The sequence below is a fragment of the Nesoenas mayeri genome (genome assembly GCF_963082525.1).
Source record: "Nesoenas mayeri genome assembly, chromosome: Z".
Classification (NCBI taxonomy): domain Eukaryota; kingdom Metazoa; phylum Chordata; class Aves; order Columbiformes; family Columbidae; genus Nesoenas; species Nesoenas mayeri.
In genome coordinates, this window is record NC_137542.1 from 17,920,369 (window position 1) to 17,945,157 (window position 24,789).

The following is a 24,789-nucleotide window of genomic DNA, read 5'->3' on the forward strand; positions in this document are numbered from 1 at the left end:
ATGTTGCTTAATTAAAATTTCAGAAAGAATCCAGTAATTTTTCTTTATGCAGTATCAGTAACCCTGCATGGTAGAAATCATACATTTGTTCCTACTAGTGTTTTATCTTCACTCAGTGAGCTCTAAAGAGATGTTTTTGTTGATGGGGAAACTGAAAGGAAGAGGCGGGAAGGCTGTACTTGAGAATTGGAAAATATGAGATAGAGAAGTTAAAGTATCCTTTATTCTTAGGCAATTGGCTTCGCCTTGGTTTTTGGGAAGGGCAAGGGATGGGTTTTGAAATAACAAAATATAAATACCATAAACTGGCATGTGTATGGCAGCTACCCTACACACCTGAGTGTAGGTGTTCCATTAAAAAATGCAATAAAGATTATGTGGCTGTTGAAGGAGCAGATGATTTGTTGATGTTCTGGAAAGCTGAGAAGTGTCTAGGGAGGTTCTGAAGACATGCATTTTTTCACTGTTTGGTTTGTCTGGTATGAAAGGAATGTAGTTTCTCTAGGACAAAGACCAGTTAGGGGATTATTATTAATTCTCAAGTTTGAAAGCAATAGTTTAAAATTAGTTTATTGGTCACAGGGGATTTAGGTCACCAAACAGTATATATGGAAGAGCAGTAAAAATAAATATCTTCAGTCTACAAAATAATGTGTCCTGAGACAGGTTTCTAAGCTAATGTCACTGTTCCATTGTTTTTCTGTTGCAGATATGTCTTCTCCTACAATGAAGAAACCTGAAAAACCTTTGTTTAGTCCTACTTCTCCCCAGGATTCTTCACCAAGACTGAGCACTTTTCCCCAGCATCACCACCCAGGAATCCCAGGAGTTGCACACAGTGGTGAGGGTCGTGGAGGAGGAAGAAATACCTCCACATACATTTAGTCTTTTCTCCTTTCCTACAATCAGATTCTGATGCATTTTTAGAGACTTTCTTAGTGAGCTAATCCCATTTGTTATACTGATGAGAGTAGAAATGGAGGAGTTTGGGGTATCCTTGTAGGAATGCTCATTAAATTCAGTTCAGGTAGTCTGACTGCTGCAAGTCGCTGGAAAGAATTTAGGATTAGCCATTGAATAAAATAAGCCTTAAACTACATGGGGAAACTAACAGAAGAAAAATCCTCCCCACCTTTCCTCTTTCCACCTACCTCCTTTTTTATTATTGTCGCTATGATTATGTTGTATTTAAATACCAGAATAAGTAGGATTTATTATACAAGAGAAGGCACAACCGCGTTCACTATGACCCAATGAAATTAAGGACCAATGCTTCTTTTGAATGCTCTGACAGAATCCAGATAAATACTTTTCAACATTTATTTTCTGAAATCCATGGTAAATCCATAGTAAAATTTTACTGCAAGTGTGGAGGAAACACTTGAAATGTGACAGAGTGCATGTTATCTTGAGGGTTTATCAGGGGTGACAAGGAATTCCAGCATCATGGTCTGTTTAATGTTAGAGATGAGAATGACCCTGATTCTTCAGATGAGAACACCATCCTCGGAAATCTCATCTGAGCAGCTCATCATGTCTCCTTATAAACTCCATATAAAGGGATTCATTGCTTGAGCAGAACTGGGTGACTAGAGGAGTAAAACAGATCTGAGGACTCTCTCTTCTTTTCTTTAACATGCGGTTCTGTTTTGATAAGTTTCTGTTTTGTGATTTCTCCATGATTTCAAGTTCTTCTCTTTCAGTCCATGTATAAAGACTATTTTGCCTCTAACATCCACTTATTTTGAATTATGAAAGTGAGCCTGGACTCATTGTGGTCTCTGTAGGGTTTTCACTATCAGCAAATACTCAAGCATGTCATAGATGATGAGTGAAATGGAAGGAATTGATTTCTGCTCACTTGTGTTTGTTTTGCACAGCTTCCACATGTCACAGCAGTAACTAATGTTTAATGATTTAACTGAACTGGTGGGGCTGTGATTAAAATGAACCTGTCACCAAAGCAGTTTCCATGATTATTTTTGTCCCTATACTTATGTGTAGATCTTTCTGTTTGCTTTACTGTATAATTTTTAGATATATGTACCTGGGTAACAGTTGTAACCTAATTTGTAGATGAGCTATGTACTTGCTAGAAAACCTAATTTCTGTCTGTGTAGCCTATTCTATTATGTCAGTGGGCAATGGCTTTGAGATTTGCAAGATTTTGACTACCAAGTGCAGCAATTTTGGAACATTCCTACAGTTGTTTTTTCTTAGGCAAACTACAACTTTGTCCCAGCTCAAAAATAACAAGTATTTTAAAAAATAAGCTGGAAAACCCCAAAATATGGGCGATGGTCCAGAAGAGCAGTGTTGCTGTGCTTGCACTGTTACAGTATAGAACCATGAGCAGTTTATAAAATACCTTGCTTATACAGACCTGATTTTGCACCTTCCCAGTAATGAAAATTAAAACATTGTTGTATTTTTTCTCCATTTTCATTGAATTCATTACCTACTTTTTAATATGTTGCCAAGTAGGTGCCCTCTAGATGTGTAATAAAGGTGGAAAGCGAGTTATAGTGCAGTGTGATAGAAGAGCACTCTTCACGTACATCTTAATGGCTGGGCAGCAGCAGAACATGCTGTACATTCCTTTTGCTGTGAAAACATTGCTGATTGTTTAGACATTACATACAGTCTGCAGATAGGGAAGTGTGTGTTTGTAGGGGCTGGGAAGAAAGAGAATGCAAAGAAAAATATGCATAGTGTAGATACTTTTTTGTTTGCCTGAGTTATTTTTATTGGATGGATTGGATGGATTGATTTCCCACACCTTGAAACTGAACATTCATTAGCATCTTCACAAAGATCATCTAATATTAATTGCATTATTGATGAGTAATTACCCTTTCTCCACATAAGGCAGGCAGAATGCAATGCAGTGAGGAATCACTAACTGTTTCTTAGGACTTGGTGGCTTTGCCACCAAGTGTAGGTTTTATTTATTGAGTAACACACTTGTTTATTTGAACTCCAAGTGGAAAAACTGTATACTTGAAATGTCTTTTATACTGGAGAATTATGGCTGTTTAAAGAAAAAAATGAAAAAATATGATGGCATAACTCACAAATTCAAAACAATATACAGTATTTATGAATTTGAAACATTAGCACTTTCTGTTTCTTGGGATGATGTGATGGGAGGACACGTAAAGTTTTTCTGTAAAGATGCCATGAAGCGTGAGTGCAGTGTACTGATTTATAACTGACTTTTTATGTTTCTTGCTGAAATACAGAAGTGAAGAATTTTAGAAGAAACAAGGTACAAAATAATTTTAATTTTATTTTCTCTTCTCCAGTCATCTCAACTAGAACTCCACCTCCACCTTCACCATTGCCATTTCCAGCACAAGCTATTCTCCCTCCTGCCCCGTCTAGCTATTTCTCTCATCCAACGATCAGATATCCTCCTCACCTGAATCCTCAGGATACTCTGAAGAATTATGTACCTTCCTATGACCCGTCCAGCCCACAGACTAGCCAGGTACTGTAAAACAATGTGAACCATCCAAAATAAATCCTATGAGGAATGTGTGTCTTCCAATGTGTCTAGACCAGTATCTCACTAGTTCTGGTGTCAGAACAAACTGGGAACTGGCTCACCAACCTTTCATGTTCAGCATGATTGAATAAAGGGTGCAGGTTAGCCATATCCACTCGCTGTTCCTCTGTGAAGCATTAGAAAAATACTTGTACTGAGCAACCCAGCAGCACTAACAGGACAGGTCTTAGTCCCGCACCCCTTCTGCAGGCTGGGAGCCTCTGTGGCTGTGCAGGGCCCCCAGAAACAAAGCTCCTGCTGCAGGATGGAGTATGGAGTCCGCTGATATGTACATGCACACATGCACATGCATGGACATACGGGTATATTTACAGACTGACAGTGAAAATAACCTCTGGCAAGGTAATGCTTTTCATGTTCTGTAGGCACCTGCTGTTTCTTTGCACAGGTACTAAGACACTACTGTAGTGAACACAGCACAGACCCACAAAATTGTTTTTTTCTTCATTTTGTAGAGACTGTGCAGTAACAGGTGAGTTCATGGCTGCTACACTGATTCAGACTTGTGTCTAATATGGGAAACTAACATGGTTTTCATTAGCAAAGTAATTTGTGAAAGGCTATGTGCAAAACTGCTTTCCATGATAGCATCAGCACATAGCATTGGTATGTGATCTACACTACAGGATAAACTGTAATTGAGACTTGGTCTGTCAATACTTGGAATATTTCCAGTGTCAGTGTAATGCAATCTTTGCTGCTCAGGCTGTTATTTATTTTTGATGCCTTGTCTGAAAGGCTCCTGTGGAGTCCTGTCGCTTATGCTGTAGAAGAGCCTTGGGACTGCAAACTGAAGAGACTATGGTCAGGTTTTCCTGCTCCTAAGATTTAGGTTCCTTTTGAAGGTTTGTCTTATCATGGATGATAGGCTTGCTGTGACAGCATTTTGTTTTGGGCTTTGTTTTGTTTTGTTTTTCACTTATAATGACAGGCCTTTCAGCATGTGTTTCAAGCACCACAGAAATAAGCTTGAAACTGAATCAAACTTTCTAATGTTGAATAACAGATATGACCCATCTGGGCTGTTCATTGTGACTATTGTCCCCATTGCCTCACGCTCTGGTCCAGCTACATGACTTTCTAAGTGTTTACAAAAAAATAGTGGGTCCATAAACCCAAAATTTACTTTGAAAGGAGAAGTCTTAACTATGTGATTTTTCTTGATTACAATATTAATACAAATGAAACCACAAAGTAAAAATGTGATACATCAGCTTTAGAATACAAATTGCTATCTGTGCATGGATTGGAAGTCTTTCAGGCCCATATAGAACTTTTGCTGAAACTCAGCTGGGAACGTTGCATGCAGGACCTGATTTTAATTTGTGTAAAATTTCCATGAATAACAAAGTCTAATTAAGACATCCATGAAAAGACCTTAACGTTAATTCAATGCAGAAAATCTTAGAGTTCTGATGGATTTTTTTTTTTAAACTGATGTCTTAATTAGGCACTATTAAGGGTGAAATTATGCAAATGAAAATCAGGCCCTTACTTGTATGCATTTCTTTGATTATTCAGTGCTTGTTTTACTTACATTTTGATTTCTTATATATATTGAAAGAGCAGATTAGGTGATAATCTCTCTGGATTGTTTAGTGTTCTCCTTTGCATCATCGCTGAAAATATATAATATCTAAATCAAGTGTCTAACTTTCAGATGGTTGACAAATATGCTGTCTTGTGATTTTTACATTGGGGAGTACATTCATTGAGCAGGAGAAATGCTATCAGCTCTTTGCCCAACAGGAGCCTTACTTTTTTCCTTGTCTGTATTTGAAAGATTAATCTTTAGACCAGAAAAGATAAAATTTTACTCTGCTGACTTTTTCAGAGTAGTAGCAAACTGAAAACTCTTCCTATTCTTGTGTTGTGGCACCACAGGGAATAACAGGCAAAATTTGCCTCAATTTACTACTTTCATCAGCTTTTATAACCTTTGTATTAGGGTAATGTTTTTCATTTAATTTCATGTTCCTGAGAAGAGGGAATGGGGTTAAACAACAGCAAGTATGAGATTCCAGGCATCTGCATCAGCTATTCTCCACAATTTATTATCATGAATTGCTATTATTAGTGGAATCTATTTTAAATTTAATTCTTTAAGGTTCTCCTCTGAGATGTGCTGTACATTAGAGGAGCTGTATGCACCATCAAAATGTCTCTGAATAGATCAGTTAAAGGATAGCTATACAAGAAGTAAAAAAGCAAGAATATTTTTTTTGCTTAAGAAAAGAAGAAGCAGCTGTCTGTGAAGTTTCAGTGACAAAAGGGAATTGTTCTGATACAATGGCATGCTTTGAGCCAAACCAGTTTTTCTTTTCTAAATAAAACATGAATTTTTATTCAAACAAATTTAATTATTATAAAATGCAAAACTGCATCTGTATGAATACCACATCAAATTTAATTATACTTTCCCACCTCAAAACATACTCATTTGGATTTCAAAAGGAGAACTATGATTATAGTTTTAATTTCAGCCTTAGAAATAGAAAGGATGGATACCCTGACAGCATTTACCTAAAATGAACTGTTCCTCCCCAACATCTTTCAGTAATACACTAATGTAGATTGTTACGACAAGCAACTGAGATGCCTTGTACTCCCCACAGCAATTTTGAGATTAATTACATTACTGCTGCACTGATTTTAGAGAGACAGTAATGCTATTCAATGGAATACTTTAAGTAAAATTAGTGTAAAGATATAAAGCTCCCATAGGTTTCCACAGTGGGAAGCAGTGGGCAATTTTCTTGACGTAATGTTAAATACTCCAAATTATGTGTGATGAACAGTCAGGAAGTTCAAACAGGCCCTTTGGCTGCAGTAAAAAATGATTCAGCAATGGATGATCCCAAACAAAACCTTGCCGTGGCTGTCAGTTTCATGCTTATCTGCTTTGTATATCCTGTTCAATCTGGATAATAAATAAACACATATATTGAACAGAAATGGACCTTGTTAAATATAGAGCTGGACTTAGAGCAAAACTAGTGGTCTGAGAAGTTCCTAAATTTTGAGAACTGCTGTACTTTCCACTAATCAAGTAACTTTGCTGAGTTCTTTCTTGTTATACTTGTTTCAAATCTTTTCTCCTTAGCTAAGAACTCGTGTTCCTGTATGAGATTGTGTGTGTATGTATCTGTGTTATGATGGATTGCTGGTCTCTCCACAATTAAATTGATAGTGGTTACTCACTCTAAATTTTAGTGAAAACTGATTGATTGCTATGTGTCTAATCCACCTATGGTGTTTATCCAGCTACAGTGTATCGAGACTTTCAGAGTTACCACAAATTTTGAACACGCATTTCCTTTTTGAATGACTCCAGATGGGCAAATCTTTTAATCTTGGAAAATATTACCTGCTCTGTGTGTGTATACACACGTGCATGTGCACACACAAATCTGTACACACTTGAAATGCATTAATGATCGGGAGTGTATGAATCAATATACAGTATCAATGTCAGGCTTCCAGTGAGCCTGAAAAAATCACCAAGCACACCACCACTAGTTTGTCTGAAGTCAAAACCAAAAGCTCCAAACTTAATGCCCTATCGAGTTAAATGGAATAATTTCCTAATTAAGGTGTGGTGAATCACAGAAGAAGGGTCAGCAAGTGTGATGAAGGAAATGATGGTAAAGAAAATAGTTCAGGTGTATCCTGCTGAAGAACCTCCTGGCATCAGTGAGATTTTTTTTGATGACTGAACCAACCAAATAGCAGTAGGCAATCTTGCAAATGCTTTGAGTTTGGATTATGAAGGCAACAGTTTACAGGTAACGTTAAATCAAATTTTGTGATTTTTTTTTATGAAATCGGCAGTTTTCAGTGTCATGGTAAAAATGTCTCCAATTTGGAGGTGTTAAATACTGGACCTTTTTCTTCTTACAATAGAAGGCTTGCAGTTGTTACATACAACAGTCCAAGTGAACCGCTGTCCACATAGTGACTAAAATTCCAGGTGCTATTAAAACTTACTTTGTTGCAATGTGAGCTAGTGTGCAGCTTTGTATTTTTAATGTTTTTTTCTTTGTCTGGAGACAGAAATATCTGAACTGCTTGAGAAGAGCTGCTTCTGGAAGCTGGTGAGGCCACTTATTTTCCTCTCATAACGGACTGGGATATTACATTTTTGTTCATTCTTCAGGAATGCCAGGCAGATGCTTTTTCATTCTTCAGTACAATAACTGCAGTCATTTAGCAACGAGGAGGGAGGCTCTGTTTGGGCTGGTCAAAGTGGTTCACCTCAGTTCCTGGGAGAATACTAGCAGAATAAGGTGACACAAGAGACACGTGTGCATGTGGTTTCTTTGGTATAGCTAGTACCTTTATTTATTCACATTTAATAGTTTTCAGCTTCTTGGACAACTCTTTCTTTGTAATTTTTGAGAAATAATTGAAGATTAAATATGACAATTTACTGGTTTTAATTGTAATTGGGGGACAGAGAGAGACTACTAATTTAACCGTATCTACTAACAAGGCATTTAAAGATTTGCTTGCAGTCGTAAATGATTACTTTGTATTTAGTTCGCTCATTTCTAGTTTATTAAATGCACAGGTATAGGTCTCCAGAGTGCATGAAAACCATTTAACCCAAAGATATCTTTTGAACATTTATCTTTTTAAGAGATTTACTTTCCCATCCTTGTGTAACAGGGACTTACCCTGCTGTTAAGGAAATATATGAGGAGGGCTGGGTATTTCCTTGTGCTCTGCCTGTTGACAAATAATTCAGATTTTGTGAGCTCACAGATAAAATTATGATTTAGGATGGATGCCTTACGATATCTGTGTTCAAACATGGGTTGCTGAAGCTCTGCAGTTGCTCTTAGTTTCAGCAGCGTTACATCAAGAGGAAAATGCTTTCCCAAATGGATGAGATTCAGAGCTTTATAGATCAAAGTCAACACCTTGACTTCTCCCAGAAAGTAGTATAGAAGTGATGTTGTCAGCCAAGAACTGGCAGCAACATGTTTTTTCTGAAGCTAATTCCTCAGCAGGCAGGTAGCTGCGTGTCACAACACCTGAAGCTTTTGTGTGGCATCTCCCAGTGAGATCTGGGTAAGATGTGCTGTAGCAATGAATTACTCAGGTTGCAAGGGTATGGAAACTAGTGACATTTGTCCTTATGAAAAGTGGTAAGGGTCACTATAAAAAGGCAAAGTACATTTCTGTTGCTACCATAGTGTTCAATAGCAGAAATTAAATCTGTATAGCCTTGCTTCTTGTTAAACAAATGCTTTATGGAACCCACCAGATTCAACCCACAGAGGAGCTGCCTTATAGTACCTTCTACAGTCTCACTGGCAGTGCTCTAATAATACCATTCACTTATGTTTAGCAGAGTATCAAAGGCACTGTGTTATATTACTCACATGTAATAACTTGAGGCTGTGTCTTCTGCAAATTTGATGAAACTGCCTCCTGTACCATTGAGCTGTCTCCAGTGGGAGACTAACATGGTCATTGGATTTTTACAGTTGATGTAACTTCAGGGTGCCCTATGCAAAAGCTCTAGTGAGGTAAATGGTTGGGTTTGTGTCATATAACCAAAAAAAAAAAAAAAAAGAGGAGGAAAGTTCTAAAAATGGAAGATACTTCTTCCAGTTTCTTTTACTTGAAGATTTCCTGAAACATCCGTCACCCTCTGTGGATGTCACAGACCACAATGGCATGGACTCACAAATATGGAACTTGTCAGCCATGATTGTAGCTCATAGATGTGGCTAGCAGACATCTATTAAAAAAAGATACTTGATCCATGAGCAGGGGCCCAAAATGTGAACTGGATCTTCTACAGCTTCATCAACAAAGTTCCATCATGGTCGCAAAACTACGCTGCCATAGGATTTTGCAGTAATATTCTTCCCTATAGTGTTAGAACTTGGCCATTACAAGGGACCGGAACTGTTGAGAAGAATTGAGTGACAGGGTATTTCCAAACACACTGCATTCAGTTTGACTGAAGTACACTGATTGGTTGGTTACCTGGCTATAGTAGGGTAACCGTCTTGGGAAACACATTTTTTCTATTGAAACACCCATGTTTTGAGATGCAAATATATTATCCTCCAAGTGTAGTGGTTAGTTGGAATAATGTAATTTTTATTCAGCCCTGAAAATTCTTTCTCAAATGCCTAACACAGTGTCATACGTAGCAGTACCTAGGACATGCACAGGATTAACTTGATTTCTGTCTTTTTGAGTATTTCTTTGAAGCTGCTTTGTATTCAAGATTCCAAGGAAAATCATAGTTATTTTATTTGGAAATTAGAATTATAATTCAATTATTTTGTAAAAAAATTTACTGTGCAAATTTAAACATAAAATGTATTTTATCATTTAAGCAACTTAATAGTTTATGTGAATCGTTTCATAGATATGTCAAATTTCTGCTATGTTTGGGTATCTCATATGTAGATGTTTGTGTTACCATTTTACTATGGCATCAGAAAGATTTTTTGGACACTGGAAGTAGTGAGCTACATGACAAAACATTGTCCTAAAATGTAAATGAAGACTTAAGATGTAAATGTGCTGATATTTGGGCAAATATGTAAACAAAAATCTAAAAGAAGGTTGATTAACTACTAATTACAAATATGTTAGTAAAATCCCAGCATGGAAAACAAGTATAGTGAATCCTGATTTTAAGAAAGTCGGTATTCATATATGTTACAAGTTTCTCTTCAGAATTCAGACCAAAAGATTAACCAAAAGTGTGCATAGTGCACACAGTCAAATATTAGCAGTGTGGCAATCTGAGTTTTGTAACAACTATGACAGTGAATATAAGTCATCTGTGGTTTTGGGCACATGAATGGATTAATCTGAGGCAATTCAGGATGATGTGAATTAAAAAGCTATAAAATGTAGCACATCTGAAAATTATATTATCCTCCACTCCAACAATAGAAAAGTGTATACCTGCATAAATTTGGGCTAAATTTGCTAGACCTTCATTGTCTTTGCCTCCTTTCCTCTCCCATTTTCAAATGCAGAGCTTGTTTGTCTAACACAGCTGCCTCCATGCAATTTGCTTGTGGTTTATGCCTCAGGCGTCAAATCTCTGTTTGTGAATCCATCACAAAGATAAACTGATGCCCTAGCTGATGGTAATGTTTGATTTTTCACCTGTAATGCATTTTTCTGTAAGAAACTCTTCAGGGAAAACTGGAAATAGAATGTAGAACTGACTTTAAGTAAGGATAAAATTAATTTGTATTAAATGATGTGCTATAAATATTTGCACTTATAATTCATATGCATACTGTCCAAATATATGTGTAGTTTCCATGCTAAAGTATCTTCTGACGTAACTGCAAAAGTTAAAAGGAGAACAGGGCACAGAAGCTATTTCTAGCAGCCAGTTTTCAATAAGTTCATGAACTGACAACTTCAATGGGCTATTTCTGATCAAATGGTTTCCCTCTTTGCGCTGCAAACTTAAAGTGGGACAGAGAACTTGAGACATCCAAGAGAGCCAGAGTTCTTTAGCTTGTACTACTATCAGCTGCTATGGTCCAGAATCTAGACCTCTGTTTCAAAAACTTCTAGTTTTATATTTGCAAAAATAACCATAGAAGTCTGAATTTAGCAATGTCAACATCAGTCTGAAGACAGGTCTAAGCCGTAACTCTGAGTAAATTATGTGATCTTGTTATTTGGGACGGCTTTGTGATTATAAGCTGCACACTAATTGTGATAACTTAAACATCAGTTTTATTAACTGCTTTGTTGTTGTTCACTGTGTGCAAGAAAGACAAGTATAGACATTTCAGGAAGGTTTCTTATGAGTGACATTCATGTGACAGAATTTGGGGGAGTATGAGACTGCTTTTCATAAATTCTGTTTTCAAATGTAGCAAACCTAGGAAAAACACTGAAGTTTTAGGAAAATTTCATCTGTACTATTACTCATGAATCTGTACCGTTACTCATGACAAGCTGTGTCAAAGGAAGGATCTTATTTCACATCTGAAAGACAGCTACTATTGTTTAAAAAGAATCATAAATATGAAAGTCACAGTAGGTGTGTGCTTACCTACAGCGAAGGTTAGTTAAAAATTTAAATACAGGAAACTTTCAGTATGGGGGGAGAAGCTAGGTTCTAAGACGTAGTACATCAAGCTCTGTCTTGTATGTGCTTATCCCTTTTTGTGTTATCTTGTTTGCCAAGCAATAACACCTGAACTGTTATTACAATACATAGTATTTGACATTAATGCAAAATTTTAAAACAAATGTTATTTCAAACGTGAAAACAGAGATGAATTACTTGGAAAAGGAAAAGATCAGATGTTAGAGATGACAAAAATAAAAAGCAGAATAGATCGTGAAGTGTTGTCAGAAAATACTTGGGGAGATGTGACAATATGCAATAAAATTGTGAAGAGACGGGCAACTAGGTTATAATTGCATTTGAAATATACTGTGCAATCACAAGCTAAAATGTTGGAACCATAAGAATTAAACTCATTGAAGTAACAATTTTCCCTTTTTTTACTTTGAAGGTATTATTTTTCTGTCTAGAGGTTGCAGACCTCAGTTTCATTCCATTGTGTCTGCACTCAGTGTTAGGTAGGACAGATATGGAACAACAGTTACCATTTAAGAAGACATTTAAAAAAGAAGAGAAATTGGAATGTGGACACTTGAGGTCACAAACCACATCCACTAAAATCCCTAGCAAATAGTGCATGGATTTCAACAAGGACAGGATTTCACCCCCTGTTTGGATTAAGAGGGGTGATGTACTACACTGCTATGTATTACACAAGGAAAAACATGGTTTACGTGATAATGGGGTATAAGTATATTCTTTGTCTGATAACTCAGCAAAGAAAGGGTTTGCTCATTTGGACCATATGCTCAAGGACTAAGCTGGAGTCCATGTGAGCCATTGCATTCCTGTTGATTGAGATCACTAGGGAACAGTAGAAGGTGATACATATCTGTAAATCGTCCTGGTCTCCAGCTGTGTCCTTCTAATTCATTCAAGTCTGGCTTTGGAGACAGAGCTGCTTTTGGAAGTTGATGATGCTGACTGTTTTAATCCATAAATTCCTTGGAATCTCCTTTCTTAGTTTTTAATAAAAGTTGGTCTTTTTGGTAAGGGCTTCTCAATTGTTTTTGCGATTTGTTAGCACACCACATGAGCTAAGGCTCCTAAGGTAGCCCTGTGGTCACAGGTCAGTGACTCCTCCTAGGAGCTACCAGACTCATCTGGGAGGTGGTTGTTCCTCCAGGAGGCTGTGTGGGCAGCTGGACTGCAAGGGCAGGAGAGGGAGCTTGCCTCTGCAGCAGGCTTCCCAGAAATATACTGAAAATCTAGTCCAACATAGCAAACAGGTCTTACGGGCAAGAATTCTGGTGTTTTAGAGAAAAGTTTATCATAAGGCCTGCTCTTATTTCTGACAGTTTTCCCCACAGATACTTCAAACTGTGTCATGGCCCCTTTACCTACAACAGAGCATGTTTTATTAATATTTCAACACCGAGATGTCTCAAGCTGAACTCTGTACAACTTGCAACTATTGAGTGGGGATACTTGCCTCTAAGTTTTAGGGTGTCTTGGATAATTTGTATGGGAAATTTATTTTAGGTAACTCCTAGAGATTTTCTGATTTTAGATTAGTAAAAATTTTCAGTTTGTTCTATGGCAGGTGGAGTCAGATTTCTGGTTGCTGAAGGATCTGGTTTTAGAGGTTGGCCGGCCTTTAAAATGGAGGCTGCAAAACAAAATTCTCTAAACCACTGCTAAGAAATATTTCAAAGAAAGTGGGCTTACTGTTTGTTGTAATATACAGATGTAATTTGTATTATTGAGAAAAGCTTTCTGTAATTACTGAGTTTCCCACTTATGATCCATTAGTCATGTAAGGATGCAAGCAGATGCTTAGTAAACTTTTAGGCTGCATTATTCTCTACAAATTGTCTTGTATAAATTCTGCAACATCTCATTTTCATTTTGAGTACACATAATAAGGGAGATCTAACTGTTAAGTTCCACCTAATGAATAAAACTTAATGTAGCATGCTGGTTATTTGTGGAAATTGTATTATTTGTGAAAGTATTGTGATTCCTTTGAATCCATGCTGCTATCTTATTTTGAAGCAACTTTGACAGCTGAATATATTCCCATTACTAAACTCCTGCTAGTAACTTCTCGGCTTATGCAAATAGAAACATGAATGAAAAAGTGGTAAATACCACCCAGTTACTGTATTTGTAAGATCTTGGGATTCCATGGCTCTTTTGTCCCCATCTGCACACCAACACAAGCGCAAACATAGTGTTACATTTAGGAGGTGACTTTTTTCATTTGGAGGGGTAGGTTGTTGGCTGCTTCTCATTAGTGTACATTTTTACTCTTACTTTTCATTGTAAGTCTTGAGATTTTAGAGCAGGATGTAGTCTGCTCAATGCTCCTATGAATACAAGATGGTCTCCATTCTCATTTATATTTTCTAATGTTTTTTCTAGCTTAGGTTTAGATGTCCTAAAGAACAGGACTCTCCCCTGGGGGCATTTTCAAAGTCTAGTAGATCATACTGCCAGGAAGTTCTCCTGCTATTAATTTTAAATTTCCTCCTTCTTGATTTCATTCCATTACCCTGGGTTTATACTTCCTGTACTTTCCAAATAATTCCTTCCTCTTCTTTGTATTTATACTCTGCACGTACTTGCAGTAATTGTCTCAGCCCAGTTATTATTTCATTACCATAGTCATACTTACCTCTTTTAACCTTTCCTTGTATCAGTTGAATCAGGTCCTTTATCAGTCCATTTCTTTACCTGAGTTATCTTTGACAGGATCTTTCTGATAATAGGATTTGCAGTATTTTTTACTTTACGTGACTGTATTTTAAAATACCTACAATTCACAGAATACACAATCAGTTTGAGATAAAAGTTGTCAGCCACTCTTGAAAAAGCAAGTACATCTTCCTAATTTTTACTTCAAGATACATATGATTGGAGTATTTTCAGTCATGCAGAATGTCCATGGCATGTTTAAGCATTGGAAAAACACAGATAGCCGTGAATATTGCTAAATTCAGATGCACCTATATGCAGAAAGTAGCCTGTTACCTTGATGTCCTGTAGAATAAGGTCATGTGCAGACTGCCTCTTGTATTTGTGAAAGAAGTGTCTTCATTTATTATGCTCTTGACTTGCCAAGTTCCATTATTAAACACTTCTGTGTTTTTGTTAGGTGGCTTTTAGCCAGTTGTTATGATGTATGCATTATAGCACATCGTATCCTAACCCTCTCCCTCACTCCCAAACATGTGAATTATTAGTTAGTCTTCCAGTATGTGTAATCTCTGTGGACAACTGTGGTCAAGTCTTGGTTGTTCTCCAAGCCAGGGTGGTATGGCATGTGAAAACAGAGGTTTTGCATCATTCATTTGCTCTTGATACTTCACACAGTAGGGCCTATGCTTGATCAGTTTAATTCTGCTACAGATTTACTGTGGTTCACGGCCACTGCCTGAACAGCAAATGTATTTTGAAACAATCTGATGCATGCTGCATCCAGAAAGAAAGAAGGCTTACCAGAAAGTACAGCTACTTGAGCATGTACTACCTGAGGAGGGACCTGCCTGCTGCAAGTACCACAAAAACATTCAGAGCTTTTTTAGAATGGTGCATTGCAGTACACAGGTACTACAGTGATGGGCATTCTGGAAGACCCTAAGATAGGTGGGTAGGTTCCTTGAACTCAATGTGTATGTTTCACAAGGCATTCTTTTGGTTTTGTTTTGTAGCCTAACAGCAGTGGTCAAGTAGTAGGGAAAGTGCCTGGCCATTTTACTCCAGTTTTGGCACCCTCTCCCCATCACAGTACGGTGCGACCTGTGACCCTGACCATGACAGATACTAAACCCATCACTACATCCACTGAAGGTGAGGCATCTTCACCTACAGCAACCAGTAAGTATTTCTTTAGGAAGCAAAAAATGTCCATCGAAGATTCAATACAATTTCAAATTGAGGCCAGAAAAAGGCGCCTTTTCCTACTATTTGACCAAGTAGATGCTCATCATTTTACATGGAGAGCAAAGGTGATCTGACTGCAAAGCTTTTCCTCCTCAAATTTCAACCAATGCGTCATGTTACATGAACCAAAGTTTGTGACATGACAACCAAAACGAAAGGGAAAAGCCTGAATATTTGACCACTATTCAAGAAAAAGAAAATGCGGTTGTTCATCTAAGGTGGACATTGTTAAGACATTGAGAAGCACACCCAGACAGCAAGGTTTTACAGTGACCCACAGATGGAATTCCAAACAGAGACTGGATAATTTGCTCCTCAATGAGCTTTCCTACAGAAATCAAGCCTTGTTACAACAAATACAGAATCCGAGCTATGAGAATTGCATGTTATAGGTTGTGTCATTTTTAGCAAAAACAACTGATATGGAAAAAGAAAAAACAATTCCTCCTTGCTGCAATGGATGGTAGATCCACTGTGTTTTCTGTTTGTTTGGTTGGTTGGTTTTGGTTTTTAAACAATCAAACAAACAAAACACACACACAAAACCCAAACAACAACCAACAAAACACACCCCCCCCCAACTTTATAAGCTTTTTATTACTATCTAGGACCATATTATTTATCCTATTATCTTCAATGGAATTGCGGTTTTGGAAATAAGAGCCTGTCTCTTGTTAGAGTAGTTTCTTCTCTTCCAAACACTCATCTTATGCTCAGCAATGCAGAATAATGCTTTTTAACTACTTTCTGCATTTCTATTGTCTTTGAACTTTTATTTGGACTTGAGCTGACCAGTGTTACCAATATGTATCAGAATGGTGAAGATTTTTAGGAGACACTTCCGAACATACACTTCAGAAGAAAATTTACAAGTCTTTGAGAATACTAAACTCTGTAGAATCCATTATATTAAAATTACTTGCCTTAGACCTGTTTAGTATCTGAACTGTGAATACAGTTCCTAACGTTTGGTCTGTCTTTACTGGAGACCGTAAACTGTACATTTCTCAGGTGTTATACTACTTTGCATCTTTTCATTAGAAAGTGAAGCAGAGATGAGACTCAAATGCATAGGAGTGGCCAGGATGTAAAGGATAAGGAGGAAAACTGGTTATGTCATTGCTATGATAAGTAGTAAGACTTGGAAAAACTATTGTTTAAGTAGAAACAAAGTATGCAAAATATGCAAATATTTTAGCTGTTCTTTTAGTATAGCAGAATTTTTGTTAAAAGGTGGTAGAGTATATCTGTATCCTCCCTGGTGGTTTAGTTCTTGCACCTTTTAAGAAGAGTCATTTTATCAGCAAACAAGAAGCTGTTGCTCTAAGCTTTTGGTCCAGTATTCATGGTTTCATTCTGCTTCCTGTTTAATGTGATTCTGCCTGGCCTAAATGGCAGTCTCAGATAAGGTTAGGGCTTCTAATACAAATGGCAAAAAGAACAAATACAATGTTAGAACTGTGTTAAGATGTTTTCTGGTAATCTGACCATATTATTCAGGATTACAGGAAAGCAAACCAAATTTGTTCATTGTCCTATTACTAAGGGAAAAATCTGGATTATATTTTTCAGATCAGTTACCACCCAGTTTCTTGTGCAATTCATTGGAACTTGGGTACCCTATTCCCCATGAACCTTAGGACATCTTAGTTTAGATATTTGAAGTAATGCCTCCTCATGCTTCCACAGTAGTGTGCAAGTAACTTCTTGCCTAAAGATCCAATGTCTGTCACTACAGCACATATATAATAATTAAAAAGTCCCTATGTACAAATTTTATTTGAATGTGCCAGTTCTGCATGTGAGATAGCATATAAATGCTACATGTTCAGAGCAGTGCAGTAGCCTATCTGCTTAGTAAAGCTTTTTGAAACTGAATGGGTAACTGTAAGAGCAAAAAAAGTGAAGGGACATAGCTTGTTGATGAAGAAAATAGCAAAAAATGAGGGATCATGTCCTGCTGATATGTAAATTATATATGAGTACAATAAACTGTATTTTCAGTCATAATAGACCTGACACACAAAGTACTGTTAGCTTAACGGAAAAAATCAAGGCTAAATATATTTTAAGGCATAGTTTTACTTTTATTTGCAAAAACTGATTGTTTTGTTCAAAAAATATATATATTGTGTATATATATATATATATTTGTGTGTGTGTATATATATATATATATGAAACAAATGCTTAGCCAAAAAATTATTATTATTATTCAGTCTGATGATAAGTGCAATAGCAGAATTGTTTTGAATGAGAAAGAACAGAGCTAGCTTTGACAATATTTGGGGAACCCTTGGCTTCTAATTTCCTTCTAATAACTGATTAATTTTCATCATAGTTTTTCAGTAAAATGTGTTTACTGTATGTTTTGGTTTAACCTAAGCTAGCAATACAACCACCATAGCCGCTCACTCACCCCCTCCCCTCCCCCCAAACAGGGGGGAGAATCAAAAGGGAAGGGAGAAACTTGGATTGAAATAAACACAGTTTAATAAAATAACAAAATACTAATAGGCTACTAGTAAATATATATATAAAACAGAAATAAAAGACACTCAGGGCAATTCCTCAGGAACATGCTGAGAAGCCAGTCTCAGGAAATCACACTTGGTTCCAAAGCTGATCCCAAAGAGGGAGGAAAGAGGATAAAGGCAGAAAGGCTCAGAGGCCTCTGCAAAAAGGGAAAAGGCCAAACTAAACGTCCCAAACAAACTCCCCCAGCTGCACCCCAGAGCAAGCAAGAGTGAGAATGCCTAAAAGAGTGAGAGAGCAAGAGAGAGACTGGAAGCTCCTGACTCTCCTTATATCTGAAGCATAACGCTAATGGGATGGGATACTGTTATTGATCAGTCTGGATGTCAGTTACGCTCATGCCCCGCTTCCTCGATGCCTCACACTTGTGGGCAGAGTGCTCAGAATATCCAGACCCGAGCAATTAAAAACATTAACTCTGTGCTGGGGTGTTATCTCTTGTTCTCAAACTAAGTCCAAATAATGACTGTGATAGCTATGAGAAAAGTTTAGTAGTTTTGCTTTGTCTGCAGCAAGTTGTGATGCTGCAAGTTGCAGTGTGGGCATTTCCACTCCGGAAAGTGGAGTTTGACCATAACCTCATTTCATAGGTGCCACCAAAAGCCATGAGAGAGTAATGGTTTTTAGGGATTACTGACAGAGACCAGACAGGAATGTGACCTACAGGTGAATGCTCCATATTCTGTAACTAATCTCAGCATTGCCTATCATTCCCTTTCTCCTCAGAAATGGATTGCTTTAATGTTCTGTAGCAGACAGTGAGAGACTTCCTTAAATTGTCCCCCTGGGAGAATGTTGTTTCTTGATGTGTAGGGGAGTTGAATATTTAATATTATATTGCACAGTAAAAATTAGCTCCTTTCTCCCGAAAATACTAATCAGATTACAACCTGTTTGCAAAGGCCTATAAAGATTTATTTCATGCCATGTAGGTAGACTGAACTTTTGTTTCCAGTTTTTGTTGTTCTTCAACAGTTTTGTGATGGGCCTTCACACCCATAAGAATAAGTGTACACTAATATTTTCTCTTAAGATTTTAATACCAGTGATTACACTGGTGCCTCAGTTTGGCGTAATGCAAATGAGAATCAGGCTTGTGATTCCTTCAAAGACATCATTCTGATTTACACTTGCTGCTTCCATTGAAGTTTATAGGAATTTACACGTGCTTTTCCTAATTGGGTCAATTTTTTCTATTAAAGTTGAAATAAAGGAAAACCACCACAGACACATCCTATACACTGCAAAGTCATAACTCTGGATCTCTCATATTTGTAATGTACCTGCACAGGGTAATAGTTATAATAGGTTGGTATTTTTATCAATCTGTTTTGTTCTTCCTTAATCAGCCTACACAGCCTCAGGCACATCCCAAGCCAATCGATATGTGGGACTAAGCCCAAGAGACCCATCCTTCCTACACCAGCAACAGGTGGGCAAGTTTCACATAGGTGTAATGATATAGAGAAGATTTTGTGATATTACCTTATACGTGCTGCCACTGATATCTTGGATTAGATTGGGATCCTAAGGGTTTCAGTATTTGTCTTCTGAAGATGAAGTTTACTCAAAAGAAAACTGAACCCTTTAAGAAACTTCAATTTAGCATACGCTTTATGTCTTAGATTTGTGCCACCATAAGGAAATTCTAATCATATTTCTTTCAATTATTTTGTTTTTCAAGAGCTCATACGTGTAATCTTTAATATGATTTTAGGAAAAAGAATGAGATGTATAAGGAACAAATACTCATTTCAAAATCAGTTTAAAAAATAAGCAAAATTTCCAAAGCAAAAAGTCCAGCTTATTATTTTCAAGCTATTTTTCCCCAGATGTTTAAGCCTACATTTCTTCATTTTAATTCTATAAGATGAATTAGAAAACCAAATTTTCAATGTAACACATGATCATTTCCAGTTTAATAGGTTTAAATTGGTCTGCTGATTTCAAATGTGATAAAACCATGTTTTTGGTCTAGTTTCTTACCTCATTTATGTTTCAAGTAGCATTTTAAATTTCACATCTCATTAATGCTGTAAATTTAATGCAAATGAAGTGTTTACCCAAACTGTGAAAATATACAGCCTGAGATTAATGATGACTTACAAAAAAATTAGCTTCAGTCAGTAGCAAGGCCATGCATACACAGAAATTCTACATTGTTAGTAAATGGAATAAATTTAGACCTTTCAAAACTTTAACATATTTTATGATGTGTGCTTGTGTTGCATCTAGATCTTAACAGTTGAGGATTTTGAAATTAACAGCATGAAAATGTTACAAGGAAAAAAGCTGAATGTGGCAGTAAGAAAAGGGCTGTTAAATAGTCCTTGGTATTTATTGGACTGTATTTTTTTCCTCAGGTTTAGGTTCCTGTTAACGGTACACATGCCTGTTTCATTTTTCAGTAAAACCTACCTGTTCTGTGTTTGTTGAGATACGTATATATATAGCTTCATCTAGAACTCTCTGTCCCTACGTGCTCACAAGGCAAGGTGGCATATGTCCCATCACATGCAAAGCTCAGATAAAGTCAGAAAGATGATCATTTATTGAAGGTAGTTGATGCTTTACCAACTTTTTCTTAACCAGAAGGGCCTACTGTACACTTCTGTGTAAATACCAAATTACAATAAGTGCTTTTGCCAACCATTGATTTTTCAGTATATTTTCTGGTGCACTGGTGTACTGCCCTTTTTTTCTGTTTTTTTTTTGTTATATTATGAAATGTGTTGTTATTACTATAACATGGTTGTTTCTGAAAGATGTACAGTACGTGTTTTTTTGTATTTTAAAGCACACACAGCATCTCTCTTTTAAACACAATGCATGTAATTCCTGGATTTCTTTTTGTATGAAGTTTTACATAGCATCCTTTGAAAAGTCTCTGACATCCAGTTGATTTTGGGATGTGCAATAGTTTTTTTCCACTATTTTTTTCAGCAAATTTTCTACTGCTTAAGACAAGTCCACCTTCTTTCAAATTAATTGAAAGCATTACAAACTTCTTGTCATATGCCAGAGGGTAATGTCAGCACCAATTTTCTCTTGTCTGAGTTTATGATAGGTAAATCATATACTGCTTATTTCATGCATCTTATATATAAGTTTGTGTAGATGGAAATATACTCAGAGATTTCAGCAGTGTCATAGGAACATAAATGTGAGAGGGATCTCAAGGGTCATCATGGTCTTTGGTGTTTCCATGCACTGTTTTATACTCCCTTTCATGGTAAAATGTATGGCCAGATGGCTTAGGGGGAAAAGGAAAATAAATTAGGTCTCACATGCACTTGTTAAACAGAAAAATTCTTCAGTGCTACCGTGAAACTAATGTTTTTTACTTCTAAATTATATTACTTGTAGGCTCATTATATTAGTTCCATAGCATCAACTGAAGACCAATAAGACATATAGTAAATTTAAAAATTGTGTCAGGGTGTCATTTTTGCTATGAATTCTCTATTCTTTCCTAAATTTTGCAATGGATGTATGTGTATGCTTGTCTGAGTGTGTTTGGGGAGTGTGTATGTACCACTGAAACCATTTGAAAGAACAGAATAACAACAAACCTTTTCAGGTGGAAAAATACAAATATATAAGTGCATATATATAAATTTCTAATAAATTAATTTACTTCACTCACTGAAATCCTAAAGATATCTCTGAGATAACACCATTTACATTTATTACCCAGAAAATGAGGTGGAGCACTGAGATTGTCTAAATAACTTTCATAGAGCAAAGGTTGTCCTATAGTAAGGCAGAAATGACATTGATTTACTATGTCCTTTCATTACTTTACAATTTAAAAGAGACCACTCTTCTTGTGGCAGATTTTAAATGCATTTGGTTTAAAGCAGCCCATGATGAATGAAAAGAAAAATCAAGGGGTACATGAAATAAAAGCAATCAATCATTTTGTATTAGTGGAGAGAAATTCTAAATTAGAAAGCCAATGGTTTTAGTTCCAGAGAGGTCTTTTAAATATTCACCATGCCCTGTAATGCACATTGACCCTTCAAGAATAAATATTGTCACTGGTACATTTTTCACTTTATTGGAGGAGTCTTTGGTGTGTACTGTTGAATACTTTTTGTTGTTGTTAAAAAGAATTATTATATAGCCTGTTTAAAGTACAGAAACCACAATAAATTTAAAAGTTTCACATTTATTTTGCAACATGCCTTTACATGGAGTCTTTTGACAAAGTGATGGTTTGCTAGAACTTCTAGTACACAACTTATAGCACAATTTACCTAGAATACTCACCTTTAGATGGGAAGCACTGAATACAACTTTGAAAGGCAGTGCTAGCTAACACAAATAGGAGTGATTTATTTGCTTTTGTTGGTCTAGATACTATGAAAAATATGCTGTTACATGCTTTTCTAAATATTCTACATTGCTAGGAAGACAAGGTTCTAAAGAAGAGTTATAATTTTGCACTCCACTTTCTGCTGTAATTACTGCTGGGTCTTCCTGTTACCTGCCTTGAAGTTCCAGGTATTTCTATACTGTGACATAAGCAGTAACAAAACACATCTCTTGCCTCAGTGGCATCTAAAAAGTCACATGTATCTGATTATTTTGTTGTAAAAAAGGTATGTCAGCTCCCCCCTAACTGTCTGTTACAAATTGTTAATGACCAGTGGTTTTGCTTTTCTTCATTCAGCATCAGCTTTGGAGAGTTGTTAAGAATTGATAACAGCTCCAGGGAGGGCACCATAGGAAGGAGCAAGGGAAGTGTTAAGAGCTGGTACCTGAGTGATTTTTGTTTTAATTTTACTATTGGTGGTTGGTGGGATTATTTTAGGAAGTCAGATCTAGAACTTGGTGCTCATAATCTGTGCTGGGAAATATTTTAAATGATTTATGCATAAAAGATTGGATATCTTCACAATTATATGGGAGCACCTTCCCCTCCCCTTTTTTCTCTGATGTGCAGCTACTGAAGGTTTGTGCTTTCTAAGCCCAGACTATAGGAAAAAAGCAAGAAATTGAGGCAGCTCAGTCAGTTCAATCTTCTACAAGTGGACACAGTCCCTTGTCAGGTTCTAGTTGTGTCTTCATTCTTTTGGCTAAATAATTTTAATGGAGAGATCATTAGTTCAGTAACAAAGGCTTAATAATCAGAATTCTCATGGTTATGTAACAACAGTTCTGTAGCCTCGTTGTGTTACTGTTCTCAGCTTCATGAATTTTTTATGTTCCTGAAATGACAGCAACTTAAGAGACAGGTTGATGTTGTTTCTGGTGATAAAGCTAGAATATTACCAGAACTACTAATCATGCACTTGTGTAAAACATAAAAAGATAGATGGATGAATAGATAGACATCTGTATTCACTGCAAATACAGATTAATGGTTTCACAAATAATAAGATTTCTGTTGGAATGAGTGAAATAACTGACGGCTTTTCTTTCTTGTCCATTTAGCTTTAATGCACCTTCAAACACTGTATGGGTGATTCTGTTTTTAATTAGAAAATATAAGTAAACAGGATAGCTGTTCAGGTCTGTGAAGACAATGACCTCTAGAGCTTTCATGTCTGTTGCAGCAAACTGTGTTAACTAATGCTGGCCCAGTTACTGAGGAGCTAATGAACTCTTCCAGTCTTTACACTAATACACTAGCATGGTTTTTACTAGAGCTTGTACTTTCTGGATGTGGTATGTGGTATGCATGATTTTCACACATCTTTGACATTTGAATGAGACACTTGCCATGTACGTGGTAGTAAGAAACACTTCATGTCTCTAAAATGCAAAATCAGAAAATTGTAGATTGCTTTTTACTTCCTACACACCACACTGTCCATCCTCTTCGGTAGGAAGTTGATCTTACCAGATGCATCCTTTAGTTACTGAATCACAACAGTTCAAAAAGGAGTTCTCTTCTTACTATTCATCATGGAAACTGTAAACTTAAATGCCCACTGAACAGAGTATATGTTTGCAAAATGTTTTGGGTGGATGTTGCTTTTGCTTTCAGCAGAAGGCTGAAAGAAGAACACAAGTGGACTCTTAAACAGAACTTCTCAGTAAAACCAGGAAACAGGTTATCAACACTTAGACTGTTCTTATTGTATCCCTTATCATAATTGACAGTTTGACGTAAAACTGAGTCATATGACCACCAGGGAGGTATGTAAATGGATAAGAGGTCACCTTTCACATATGCTTGCTGGAAAGGAAACACATTTAAAGGAAGTTTCAGTCAAAACAATGACAATATGCAAATGTTAAGTTTTATGGGCTTTTCTCAACTAGCAGAAGCTATAGCACAGTCTTCTATTACACTTTCCAAAATATGTATCTGCTTTCACTAGCCATTACAGAAGCTTGAAATGCATGTTAGTCTTAAACAGGCACTCTTTAAATAGAATACAGCACCTGCTTAAATATTAACCCATAAAAATTATTCATACTGTGATTAGAGATTGAGCTGTTGACTATAGGTTTTTAATGTACATAGGATTTGCATACTGTTGAGGGTTTTGGTTGCAGCGTGACAATAAAACCCTGGCAGATGTATTGTTAATCTCCTCGCCCACTTCCCCCTTTTGCCCCTCCATCTCCTCCTTTCCCACTAAGGACAGGCGATTGGGAGGGAAAGAAGGACAGAGAGAAGAGAGTTGGAAAAATTAAAAATGTTTTAGTAATT

At 36.7% G+C, this 24,789-nt stretch overlaps 1 protein-coding gene across 7 annotated transcripts in view; it reads left to right on the top strand.

The window, feature by feature from the left end:
* NFIB (nuclear factor I B) overlaps positions 1-24,789 on the top strand; it is a 273,378-nt gene that overhangs the window by 233,754 nt on the left and 14,835 nt on the right. For 3 of the 7 annotated variants that reach the window (XM_080362346.1, XM_080362347.1, XM_080362348.1), the window contains exons 7-8: positions 710-841; positions 3,306-3,490. In XM_080362346.1, the coding sequence (XP_080218472.1) occupies positions 710-841; positions 3,306-3,490 (317 nt within the window). Of the gene's footprint in view, positions 1-709; positions 842-3,305; positions 3,491-15,355; positions 15,522-19,471; positions 19,555-24,789 lie in introns of all 7 variants that reach the window. The other 4 variants (XM_080362342.1, XM_080362344.1, XM_080362343.1 and 1 more) reach the window with 2 other exon arrangements.